We start from the raw sequence: 13529 nt of genomic DNA, 5'->3' as shown, positions 1-13529 counted from the left end.
TTAATAGACATATAGGCAGTGGAATAAAACCTGCATTTCCATTTCCTTCGGAAGATATAAAGATGTGTTCACCCTCAAAAAGACAGATTTCTCTCGGTCAAAGCCTTCGAGAAAATATGTTGCTTTTTGCTCTTTTTCTTGTTTTTTGTGGGTTTTTTTTTTTGTGGGGGGGATCTTCAAAAAGAGTCGGGGAAATAAAGGTATGACATTTATCGTTGAATAAAGGAATAAGAACGTAACACAGTGAAAAGAATCAGAATGTTCTACTTAGGAAAGTAAATTTCTTGTGCGGAAATTTAAGGATGTGCACAGACAAAAGTGAACGCAATGAATTTTGAAGACAATTTAAATATTTAATAAATAATGTGGCCTTGATATCAAACAAGCATACCACCTCTTCTGCTTTATATGTAAAGTGTATTCCAGGGGACCTCTTTTATTGAATCAATTAAGGTGTTAGAAAGGACTCTGGTAACATAATTATATTTTAAACCAATAACTTTCCAAATCGTCTTTTGATTATGTTGAACCATACTTGAAGTACATGCCAATGAACGTCAAGCAACTTTCAATCACTCATCTGTTGGTATACGTAAAATTGTATAAATGTCTGTTCATTTATATTTTTTACTTATTTGAAACTCAAGCGTGTTTACATCATATTTTTTATACAAGTGAGAAGTTTACTTAGCTATTAAACCAGGTTCAATCCACCATTTTTTATACTTCAGAAAATGCTTGTACCATGTCAGGAATATAACAGTTGTTATCTTTTCGTTCGTTGTGTTGAAGCTTTTGCTTTTGCCATTTGATAAGGGACTTTCCGTTTTGAATTTTCCACGGTATTTTTTCTATTTTACAATGTACATGGATATTTTTGAAAAAAGTTTGCCCGTTGGAGTTACCTAATATGTTCAATTATAAATCTACACCAGTATAACGTAGTATATCTAATAAGTTTATCTAACATAAATCCTGACAATCTTTTATCACTATTTAATCCCTTTCTGTGCGATATTTTTACTCTGTACGTAATTACATTCGTACAATGATGGTCAAAATGGCAATAACAGGATATTTATTTATGATTTAGCCTCTGAATCTTCGTAAAATGATAATCTGATGACCAAAGACGGATCTTAATTAATCCGTTTTTGTTAATATAAAACGATACACATCAATAATGTGTCATTAATGAAAATAATTATAAACAAAAAACATGAGATTGATACTTTTTATTGGACTTGTTGTGTCCTGTACATGTCATGGAATATACAAACACAGACAAGTTCGTGCCGTAATAAATGGCGACAATAGTGTTGTGGATGTAAGTATAATATCTCTTTTTCCAAAATATAGGGGGGTCGAATAAGTATTTTTTTATAATAATAATAATAAATTAATGTAATTATTTAGCATTTGATAATTGTAAAAAGCAACGATAAATAACAGCCTCAGGTCCATTGAATTCCATTTAGAGGCCATGCTATAGATAGCTTGCGACCGAGCGGAGACGAGTAAAAAGTCACACTATCCAACTATTGTATCTTTCTAATTTATAGGAAGGATCAAGAATAATCGAACTAACTATCTCAATAATCCACAATCGCAGCAACATGGAAACAGTTTGTGGATAACAAAGAATTAATTTAAAAGGTTATGATTTTTTTTAAGGTTGTCAACGAGTTGATCGTACTCACATTTTTAATCTAAAGCGCTTGCGCTCTTTATATAAAATGTAATTTCGGTCAACGCCGTTACACCCATTAAGTTGTAATGCAATAAATCAGAAAGATCATCTCAATTTCGTTGCTTCAACAAGAATTTTTGTCTTGCATTTAGAACATGCACATCCTTCATACAGGCTGATATTGATTTATTGTTTGTTGTTTGTTGTTAATTTTTTTTGTCCAGTGGCAAATATTTCATACACAAGCAGCTCGAAATGATATAGGAAACTCGTATACGTATGGACTTATATGCAAGAAAAAAACAATCTCTAATCGGTTTCATTAGTTTGAAATATATATTCGTTAACATTTATGTATTATAGGTTTCGTGGATGTATTTTTTTGTTTAATAATTACACATTTTTTTTGTTTAATTACACATTTTTTTAATTTTTTTTTTAATTAAGAAATATTGAATTTAAAACGATATATTTTATAAAAGCAATTTATAAATGTGAGCGTTTTTTTTTTTTAGATATCGCTGTAAAAATCATATTTTAAGATTTTGAAAATATATGAACTTCTTATATTGATATTGATTTCAAATAATTGTTCTCACTTTTTTTTTATTCGTTTTGTTATTTTTATCATAAGAATCTTTACTGGTTTAAAGATTTAAAAGAAAAATAGTAGAGTACACGTACATTGTGTACTAAATGGGGAAATCTTCAACTGATACATCTGTACAATTGAATGTACTAGTGGGGGAGCTTCTTTGACGATCATTTAAATGGGGACATATATTTGGAACTCCCTTTATCCTGAATTAGAACACCCCTCCCCTATTTTTATAAACAGCTGGATCCGCCGCTGTATACTTAAAAAATGTTAGTTTCTACTCAATTGTCAGTAAGTCTTAAAAAGTTATTTTACCACTGAAACTTATCGTTCTATTCTTTTTCAGAGTTACTTGGAAAAATTCGGTTACATGGCACCTGCTAAATCATTAAAACTACATTCAACCTCTGAGAGGACAGAATCTCTAAAGTAAGATATTGGAGATATATTAAGATGCTAATTCAATAATGATTCTTTCCTGGTTCTGAGTCGAGACCATATCTATTAAAGAAGAGAAGACTATAAAATACTTTTCGACGCTATAGTTCAATTTATAGTTATGGAAAATAGTCATGCAATCGGTATCAGCTCTGTAATTCATTTCTTATTATTGATATTTTTTCGTAGTTTTTTTTTAATTATATATAAGAACTTATATCATGTTGATCCTCTTATTGTTTTACATTTACCTTTATCATTCAATTTGTATCTCGTCGGGTACAGTAAATGTATGTGTGTGGGTTTTTTTTCCTATTTAATTTTTTCTTGTTGGATGGGAAGGGGTACATGTATATTTAAGAAATAATTCCTTCATGTCATGCTCTGCTATAATTTTTACATGGTTAACCATTAAATTTGTCGATATTTGCACTAAGTGTAATTTATATTGTAAAAAAAACCACTTTCGTATATTTCAGAAAGTTAAATTTTAAAGTCAGAACGGAAACGCAAAATGTTTGCATAATATTTTATTAATCATGTCTTATTAAAACAATATTCAGGGAACGAAATCGGATTATAATCTTTCTGTTATAACGAATCTAAAGTTACAAATACACATATTACTTATTACAAATGTACGTATCCGTGTAATAAAAACTTTAATTTTCCATTTGCCTACTTTTATGTTACAAAATTGGATTTGTTGATAAGTTTATCTAAATACTAGTTCAACTAAACATACTTGTATATACATCTGTTTTGTAATTTACAATTTACAATTTGATCTATCTGATGAAATTTCAGTTCCGGTGTCCTCGCTCTGATTACAAGGATCTGAAAAACTTTAGATGATCTGGAAAGGTCTTTTGGACAGAAATTATAACGGACCGTTGTTAGTCACAGCAGTTTGACATAAAAAATTGCAAATTCAATGTAATGAAATGAATTGTTTTTCATTTTTTTTTAATATTTTGATTTTTCTTCGATTCACATTTTTCTTCGATTCACATCTCTGCTAACTCTTTAAATTGAATCCATTTTTACCTCCTATATTATAAATGTGATAGAACGTGAAACAGATTAAAAGAAAACATTGATGCAATCATTTCATCTTTTTCTTTAACAACAATAATGGGCAGGTAGGTACCATGCCATACCCTTTTTAAAGGTATGCCTGGAATTATCAAGTTATCAGAGTAATCAATAAACTGGTCCGCCATCATATCTAAATCTCCGCACCGAGTGTAGCGATAAGTGTACACAATGAGGGTCCAGTAATGGTAAATACTCAAGGAGTGTTTATTGCTACGCATTACCAGTATTATACATTATATGTCATGAGACTTATTATAATAAATTAGAGTAGTATGTTCTCTTAACTCATAGAAATGTTCGATTCAAAATAAATATATTTATAAAAAATATTAACAGGCACAATCAAAGACAATTATAATTTTGACTAATATGAATTATAGAGCCTTCCAGACGTTTAACAAACTCCCAGTAACAGGACAGTTAGACGAAGCTACAATGGAAAAAATGAACCAGCCGAGATGTGGTCTTCCAGATATGAAGGTCGGGACAGACGGTTTACCCAAACCATTTGTAACCGGTAATTATATACCGTATAGCGGGTTATTTTCTCGGGGTGTAAATTTTCGCTTATTTTCGCGGATAGAACTAAATCGCCAAAATAAATTACGCCAATTTAAAAGTGCACATGCAAAGGTATTGATAAAAACTTTGAATCCGACAATTAAAAACCGCCAAAATATTTGTATACCTTATTCAATGAAAATCGCGAAATTTTACACCCGCGAAAATAACCCGCTATACGATATACAAGATTTATATATATATATATATAGTTTTAATATAATTAAGGGATTCTAGATGCTGGGTTTTATCTAGGGGCTATTTGAAAAAAGGGTGGAGGATATATAGGAAAGGAAGAATTAAAGCTCATATCTCGAAGACTGACCTACAAAACCATAAAGAAATTAGACTAAAAGACCAAGCAAAACTAATCCTAACAAAACTCGGGTTAATTAAAATAAAACTACCGGTTTTTATCTTCCTTTGGGATTTTCTGAAATTAAAGTTATTTTTCAACAAATACATTGTATAGTTTGGGTGCCCGTTTTATTTATATTTTGGTCTGCATTCTAATCTTTTTTGCTTCTTTAGCATCTTTATCAAAACAAATGCTAAAATGATTAGAGATAAATTATAGATACATGTATCATACATTAACGAAAATAAAATGAAATATTATGAAAAATCTAACAGTGTGTGTGCCTTAACAAATAGAAGCAATATTTACTTAATGTTTTTGAGAAAACATTTAAATGCTTGAAAGGTAATGAATATCCTTTTTGGAGTAAGATCCGATCATTTGTGTGGATAATATCAGGAACAAAAATATCATCAGAAATTGTGTTAAGATTACCAATGAAACAACTATCCATCAAAGACCAAATGGAGTTGAGGTTAACTTACTCCCTTCAATTATATGCAAACTAATTATCTTAAAGTAAGCTATATATTAAGTAACTTGCTGTTCGGTATGAGGCAAGGCTCAGTGTTGAAGGCCTTACTTTGACCTATGATGGTTTACTTTTTACATATTATGACTTGGATGGAGAGTTGTCTCATTGGCACTCATACCGTATCATCTTACATGTATATACATAAGACACTGCCAAGACAATTCAAATTAGAAAAACAACGGTACTCTTTATGCAAAAACAAAAAAAGAAAACCAATATGACCTTATCAAAATATGTTTAAATATTTTTATTTATATTACCAGGTCCAAAGTGGAGAAAAAAGAACTTATCCTGGAGAATTACTAAGTATACTAGCGATTTGACAAATTCAGTAGCAAGGTAAATATCGGTTACTTCGCTGTATTTACAAATTTATACATACAATGTATAAATTGTATAATTAATAAAAAAAAAAATCCACAAAACAAAAATAAATAGAAAATAACAATTATGATTGAAAGTGCATGATCAAACACTCTTTCCAAATAATCTTCCCTTTATGTTTAAGTGTCCGATCAAGTTGTCCTTCGTTTTAATCACGTTCTATTGTGGGGGAAATATAAAGCTTCTCAATGATCAAAATAAGTGCCCAAGTGTCAAACTGCTCTATATATTTAATACACATTTTCGATTAAGTGGTGGTTCAATTTTTTATATATTTGTGAAAGGGTCAAAGTAAATATTTTGTAAAATTCAAAATCTAAAGATTGAAGCCAAATCAATTTTATTCCAGTGTTTTGTACCACCTTGTTAATTCTGACAAACATACATGTACAAATGTACATTTATCTACTGTCAAATGCAAATTCATGACAGTGGTTGATCCAGGGTTCCGAGGGTTGTAACCCTACTTTTTCACGATCAATGCATTTGAATGGGGAAATATGGTGGTTCACCCTCCCCTCTTTATCCTAGGTTGCCACCCCCTCTTTTGAAAATGTCAGAATCCACCCATTTTAGTAGCCTATTCGCATCCTCTCCTCATTTCCTCGACAATAACATTGATTTATGAACTGTATACTGGACATTATCATGCTAGTAAAAGTGTTATTTATATAGATTATTAAATAATAACATAATATAAAGTTCGTAGAATATTTCATTTCTGCTTCCTAGGTCTGAAATAGAGAGATCGATGCTAGCTTGGTCTGATGTGGCAGATTTGACCTTCACAGAGGTCACATCTGGACAGGATCTTAATATTAGATTTGAAACTGGAAGTCACGGTGATGGTGGCGCTTTTGACGGTAGAGGTGAGAGAAGTTTTTGATTCTGTTATTACTTAGTCGTTTTTTAATGTGATTATTTGATTACCAGACAACATATCTCATGATTAATTGATTATTTCATTATCTTTTTTAAAACAAATGATTAATGTGGTTGTATTGGCAAAACATTTAAGATCATGTGATTACTTGCCAATGGACACCCCAACGAGGGGCCTCAGAGGTATTTACAACTTACATTTACTGCTCTCTTATTATAAATATTTATTAACTGATTTATACTTGTATAGGTGGAGTTCTTGCTCATGCATTTTTCCCTCAGGACGGCAGAGTCCATTTTGACGATGGTGAAACATGGGTTGTAAACAGAACCGGTATTGACCTATTTATCGTTAGTGCACATGAATTCGGACATGCTCTTGGACTTGATCATTCTGACAATAACGATGCTTTAATGGCACCATTTTACACCGGGTATATAGCAGACTACAAACTCCGACCTGATGATATAGCTGGAATAAGATCTTTATATGGTATGAGTTTTATTTAAGATGTAACGCGTCTTCTGATTGGCTGGCAGTATTTTGTCTATCAAACTTATATACATAATTTTGTCACGTGACCTTCTGTGTTTTTTCATGATTTACTCTGGTTTTAATTGGAATTGATGCAGAAAATTGTTAATGAAAAGAATACTAGAAACAATAGTTCCTTTCAAAGCAATCGTGATACTCTTAACTAACCGTTGCTGTCAGACGACTTATATGTTTGGTTCTGTTGACATGTTTAATACAGTAACAGCATTTCAGGTTGATTTTATTCTGCCTTCTTCTATTTTGGATGTTTTCTGTCTATTGATAATAAACTCATATTATATTTGTATTGTACTTTTATAGTCTCGCCATATATCTAAGAAAAGAACATTCTTATACTAATTTACTTATATTACAGGTGCGCAACAGACGCCTGCAACAACTAAAGCACCAACTCAACCACCAACTCAACCACCAACTCAACCACCAACTCAGCCACCAACCCAACCACCAACTCAACCACCAACGCAACCACCAACTCAACCACCAACTCAGCCACCAACTCAGCCACCAACTCAGCCACCAACCCAGCCACCAACTCAGCCACCAACCCAACCACCAACTCAACCACCAACTCAACCACCAACTCAACCACCAACTCAGCCACCAACCCAACCACCAACTCAACCACCAACTCAACCACCAACGCAACCACCAACTCAACCACCAACTCAGCCACCAACTCAGCCACCAACTCAGCCACCAACTCAGCCACCAACCCAACCACCAACTCAACCACCAACTCAGCCACCAACTCAACAGCCAAACCAACCACCAACTCAGCCACCAACTCAGCCACCAACCCAACCACCAACTCAACCACCAACCCAGCAACCAAGTCAACCAACTCCACGACCAACTCAACCTCCTACCCAGCAACCAAGTCAACCAACACCTGCACCAACGCCAGCAGTGGATACTAGACCTAGACTGTGTAAACTTCGATATGATTCCACAGTCAGAGGTATGTTTTTTTCGATATGGCTATAACATGTATAAATCGTTTATTTGAGATATGATAAAAATGTCAAAAAAGAGGACTTTTCTTGAGTAACTTTATGTAATTAAATCATTCTGTAGTGGACATGCGAAAAGGTCGAACATTTTACTTTCGATCTTATTTTCTAAGTTGAAAGAAAATTCGCTGTACATGTATATTTCACATATTATTTTTTTTTATCTTGACGAATAATCTTAAATTGCAATATATTAGATGATTTGATGCATCGTGAACAAAAAGATAGTATCTAAGGTTAAACTAAGCTTAATTACTAAAAAAACAACATTTATGACTATGAATAACAAAACTAATGATCATCAACCCCCAACCCAACCACCGACTCAATCTCTAATCCAACCACCAAGTTGAACTCAACCGCTAACTCAACCTCAAAACCAGCAACCAAGAAAACAAACATCTGCACCTACACACGCAGTGGATAAAATTGAGAATGGAAAAGGGGAATGTGTCAAAGAGACAACAACCCGACCATAGAGCAACCCGAAAACAGCCGAAGGCCACCAATAGGTCTTCAATGCAGCGAGAATTTCCCGCACCCCATATACGTATTGACTTGGAAAAGAAAACCTTAAAATAATGTTTAACAATTATTTTTTTCTATTTTAGACGCAGATGGCAACTATTTATTCTTTTTGTTACGTCGTTTTGTATTGGTATTGGACGAGGAAGATGGATTGAAGCGCAGCACATTAACATCGTTAATGTTTAGAGGAGCTCCACGACGACATAGTTGTGTATTTAGGATATCACAGACTGATCAAACATACTTTTTACGAGGTACGTTCACATCTGTATGTCTATTATAATAATAGTTCGTTATTTGTTAGATGTATTATATAAAAGTGAATTGTCAAACAATAAGGGAGCTACCATTTGATTTTTATGGGCTAGGATGAAATTTGAAAAAAATAGGCAGGACAGGAGTTTTGAGTAAAAAAAAAGGCAGGATGAGACACTTGCAAAAAAAGGCAGGATGAGACACTTGCAAAAAAAATAGTCAGGATAAACTAAAAAAAAAAGCAGGACCGAATAGAGTGAAAAATAAAAAGGCAGGACAGAGATTACAACTAAAAAAAAATGCAGGACAAAATTTTTCATCCTAGCCCCCCCCCCCTAAAAATCAAATGGTAGCTCCCTAAACAACTGCAATATCCTCAATCGATCATGAATTCCCTCCAACTGGTCAATTACACGTGTTTAATTGACCAGTAAACTTATTCAGATGAAAAGGGAATATAAAAATGTATTTGAAGTGAATTTTTCTATTAAACAATCAAATGTGATTAAAATACAAACGATACATTATGCGTACACACAGGTAACGAGTACTGTCATAAGTATCCGAGATGACATTAAGCGAATAAGAAATCTACGTTGAAGTCTCATATTGCGAGTGATAGTTTCATTTTAATTGCAAAAACACATATATGTTATTTTTAGAAATATAGCAAAATTTCATGAATGTAAGGAGGATGCAAAATCCATTATTTCTTTTTTGTATAACACGTTTACGTGTTGTAGCAAGAGCAGAACACATACTTTGTAACTTTACATCACATGTGTGTGTGTACGCGGTGGGAGGGGGGCGATATTGATTTAGTACCTTATTTTCCACAAACATGTCAGGTGCAGTAGTTTGGGGAGAAATGAATCCCTAATTGGGCTAAGCAAAAGGCTTTAAAACTGGTAGTTTCTGATCTTTACAAAACATGAAGTAAACTGTATTGATACGAACCAAGATTAGTCAGCTCAGTGTTAGGGACAATATGTACTGGTATATTGATATTTCTTCTTGCGCAGCCGCATTAACATTGAGAGTAAACAAGCACGTTACAAAATCAATTAAGCGTTTCGTCTTAGTAAATAAACACATCATTGTTTTACATTTGCAAGCAACATAGTTTTTACCGTTTCTAAACGATACGAAGCTACAAACAAACCATATTTGCCAGGCCAAGGGTTACGATCCACTCCCCTCCTCTCTGACTTCATCCTCTCTGTAGAGTAGGGCAGTGGATCATAACCCTTGGCTTGCAAAGATACAAACAAAATATCAACGTAGACTGCCAAACTTGAAATTATTTTATTGCTACCGTCGTTTTTGAGATAACGATTGAAAATTAGTGTTTTTTTATGTGTTTTTTATATTTACGAACAGGACGAAGAGTGTATGAATTTAACTCTGAGGGAAGACGTACAAGGATGTTTTGGATCAGGGGAGGACGAGGAAGTATGCCAGAGAGACCACGTGCTGCATTCGCTATGAACGAGAATCAAGTTTATATCCTTGGAGTAAGTACAAAATTATCACATTGAAACACCATTAATGGTAAATCTTGATTACAACTATGGCAGTATGACATCATGCATGTACATTTACTTTTCTTTGTTACGACTCGAGACATACCAATTCCGGAACTTTTGGCGACAGCATATAATAATTCATGTTTAAAAATGATTTTTTACTAGATTCGGTAAGGAAGCTACAATTTGATTTTTAAGGGGTAGGTGATACGATGAAAAAGATGTGGTGTAATGGTAAACGAGATAGCTCTACACACGAGACCAAATGACACATACATTAACAGATCTAGGTTCACCGTTAGGTCACAGTGAGCAAAATCAAGTACATTTGATATGTTTTCGTTATATTTTCAGACAACTAAAGTGTGGCAAATAGATTTATCAACAAGACGTGTGATTGCTGATTCAGAGAAGTTGATTACAGAAGAGTTTCCAGGATTAACAGAAAGATGTGATTCAGCTATGCTTTACGATGATGCTACAGTTTATTTCTTCCGAGAAAATATGTAAGTGTTAAAACATATCTCAGAAATTAAAAAAAAAAAAGAGAAAGGCTTAATTTATTTGAAGGACATATCTTTTACATTTATATGACACATTTTTAATACCATTGAATTCCTTAGGGGAACAGTTTATTTCATCCGAAGAAATATGTAAGTTTAAAAATATGTTTAAAATTTTTTAAAGTTATTTAAAGGGCATATTTGTTTCATTTTGTGGACGGATTTCTTTTTTTCTGTCTCTTTAACAATGTACAAAACACTACACCGGGTTCTACACCCGATAATTACCGAGTGCGCACATATACACGACCCCGAACATACATGGTTGTTGTATTTTCTCTTCGTTGCAAAAAGGGTGCATGGATAGGGTAAATACATGGACAGACTTATGTGGTTGTGTCATTTATGTATTTATGTTGTCTTTTTACGTGAAAGAGAAAACTTCCGGATTCAGCGAAGGTTTTTACTTATTTTACTCTAATCTATAAAGATCTCTTTCCGTTCAAATATGTTATTACAATATAACTGACCATCGTATCTACAAACGAAAAAAAATAGCTGTCAATAATTAACGTTTCATCAGCTATTTCATTCGGATAGTTTTTATTACAGCTAGTGGACGTAAAATTTCAAGTTTTGAGAATATATTATCATTACATTTTTCAAATATATATATCATAATTATATACAAATATGATTTTACAAATATAGGAAAATAACGTTTTTTAAAAGATAACTGAAAATGTTTTCAACTTGTCATCATAAAATTGAGAATGGAAATGGGGAATGTGTCAAAGAGACAACAACCCGACCAAATAAAAAAACAACAGCAGAAGGTCACCAACAGGTCTTCAATGTAACGAGAAATTCCCGCACCCGGAGGCGTCCTTCAGCTGGCCCCTCAACAAATAAATACTAGTTCAGTGATAATGAACGCCATACTAATTTCCAAATTGTACACAAGAAACTAAAATTTAAATAATACAAGACTAACAAAGGCCAGAGGCTCCTGACTTGGGACAGGCGCAAACATGCGGCGGGGTTAAACATGTTTGTGAGATCTCAACCCTCCCCTACACCTTTAACCAATGTAGAAAAGTAAAAGCATAACAATACGCACATTAAAATTCAGTTCAAGAGAAGTCCGAGTCTGATGTCAGAAGATATAACCAAAGAAAATAAACAAAATGACAATAATACATAAATAACAACAGACTACTTGCAGTTAACTGACATGCCAGCTCCAGACTTCAATTAAACTGACTGAAAGATTATAATTTCATTATATGAACATCAGACACAATCCTTCCCGTTAGGGGTTTCGTATCATACCATCATAACATACATGTATATGAGAAGAACATAACCCGTGTCATGCCAACAACTGTTTTTAGAATAAATGTGTTTAGTTCCGACGCAAAGACCTTATCAGTGACTCAATATTAACGCCAAAATATGCAATCTTTAATGACCTGACAACAGTATCGTAATTATATCCCTTCTTAATAAGTCTATTCAAAGGTTTTGTAAGTTTATGAGGTGAATACTGACACCTTTGTGCTTTATAAAGAATATTTCCATAAAAAATTGGATGTGAAATACCTGAACGTACAATAAGAAGTCTGCATGTTGAGCTATATTTACGAATGATATATATATATTTTAAAGTTTCTGTGTTTTTTCCATTCAGGTACTATACTTTTGACATGCAACAAAAAACTCTTACTGGACCAAACGACGCCGCTTCAAAATTCATTAAGGACCAATGTACATTGTAGACGATGTATAACACGAGGAGAGTGACAATTACACAATTACATGACTGTTTTATGACCTGTTCTTACTAAAAACTACAAGTACTGAAAATCAATCATTGTAATTCTTCATATCATATGCAATATTGTGTTTTGTTATATTTAACTAGTTCACGAATGTTGTAATTACATTAAAATCATTAAAAATATGTCATGTGTAAAGATTTATATAAAACAAATGTAAAATGACATCTGTTTCTGTTAAAAGTTTAGTGGAATATAGAATTGTTATTCTGCTTAAATACTTTATTAGTCACCTCGCTCCCTCCGTCCAACATCATTGCACACGATAAAGCTTTGCCTTACCAACACATGAACATTTTAATCTTTATGTTAACTGAAAAATAATATGTTACAATGTCTACCACCAAACAATCTAACATGTAAAACATTTTTTTTTCAATATTCAGCTTTTATTATTATTTTGTTTAGTTTCTTCTGTTACACAAACAACCTCGCCACATATTTTATCGAGCCTGTTCCAAGTAAAAAACATCCTTCATTGTGTGTTGCGTCCATTTCACCAAACTAAAATGAATGCGTTGTTGTGTACATATGTACATGTACCCGCTGAAGACTCTTTATTGGGCTTTGGTCTTGTGTCTTATGCTAAGTCCGTTTCTGTATGTGTTACTTTTTAATGTTGTGTTGTTGTTCTCCTGTTATACTTAATGCTTTCCCCTCAGTTTTAGTTTGTTACCACGATTTTGTTTTTAGTCCATGGATTCATGAGTTTTGAACAGCGGTATACTACTGTTGCCGTCTGCTCGTTTTTAGATTGTCAAATATG

The 13529-nt window shown here is 33.0% G+C and overlaps 1 protein-coding gene across 1 annotated transcript; it reads left to right on the top strand.

The window, feature by feature from the left end:
- The first annotated feature begins 1169 nt into the window (after positions 1–1169).
- Positions 1170–12823, top strand: LOC134699225 (uncharacterized). The gene is made up of 11 exons (XM_063560835.1): positions 1170–1327; positions 2635–2717; positions 4205–4341; positions 5542–5617; positions 6395–6531; positions 6795–7037; positions 7456–8061; positions 8725–8895; positions 10277–10410; positions 10777–10928; positions 12616–12823. Exons 1-11 carry the CDS (start codon positions 1220–1222, stop codon positions 12701–12703), a joined length of 1935 nt encoding a protein of 644 aa, XP_063416905.1. The 5' UTR covers positions 1170–1219; the 3' UTR covers positions 12704–12823.
- Positions 12824–13529: the final 706 nt, after the last annotated feature.

The sequence above is a fragment of the Mytilus trossulus genome, unplaced genomic scaffold (assembly GCF_036588685.1).
Source record: "Mytilus trossulus isolate FHL-02 unplaced genomic scaffold, PNRI_Mtr1.1.1.hap1 h1tg000050l__unscaffolded, whole genome shotgun sequence".
In the NCBI taxonomy this organism is placed as follows: domain Eukaryota; kingdom Metazoa; phylum Mollusca; class Bivalvia; order Mytilida; family Mytilidae; genus Mytilus; species Mytilus trossulus.
The sequence above is the reverse complement of the archived record's forward strand: the minus strand, read 5'-3'. Positions and strand labels throughout refer to the sequence as shown.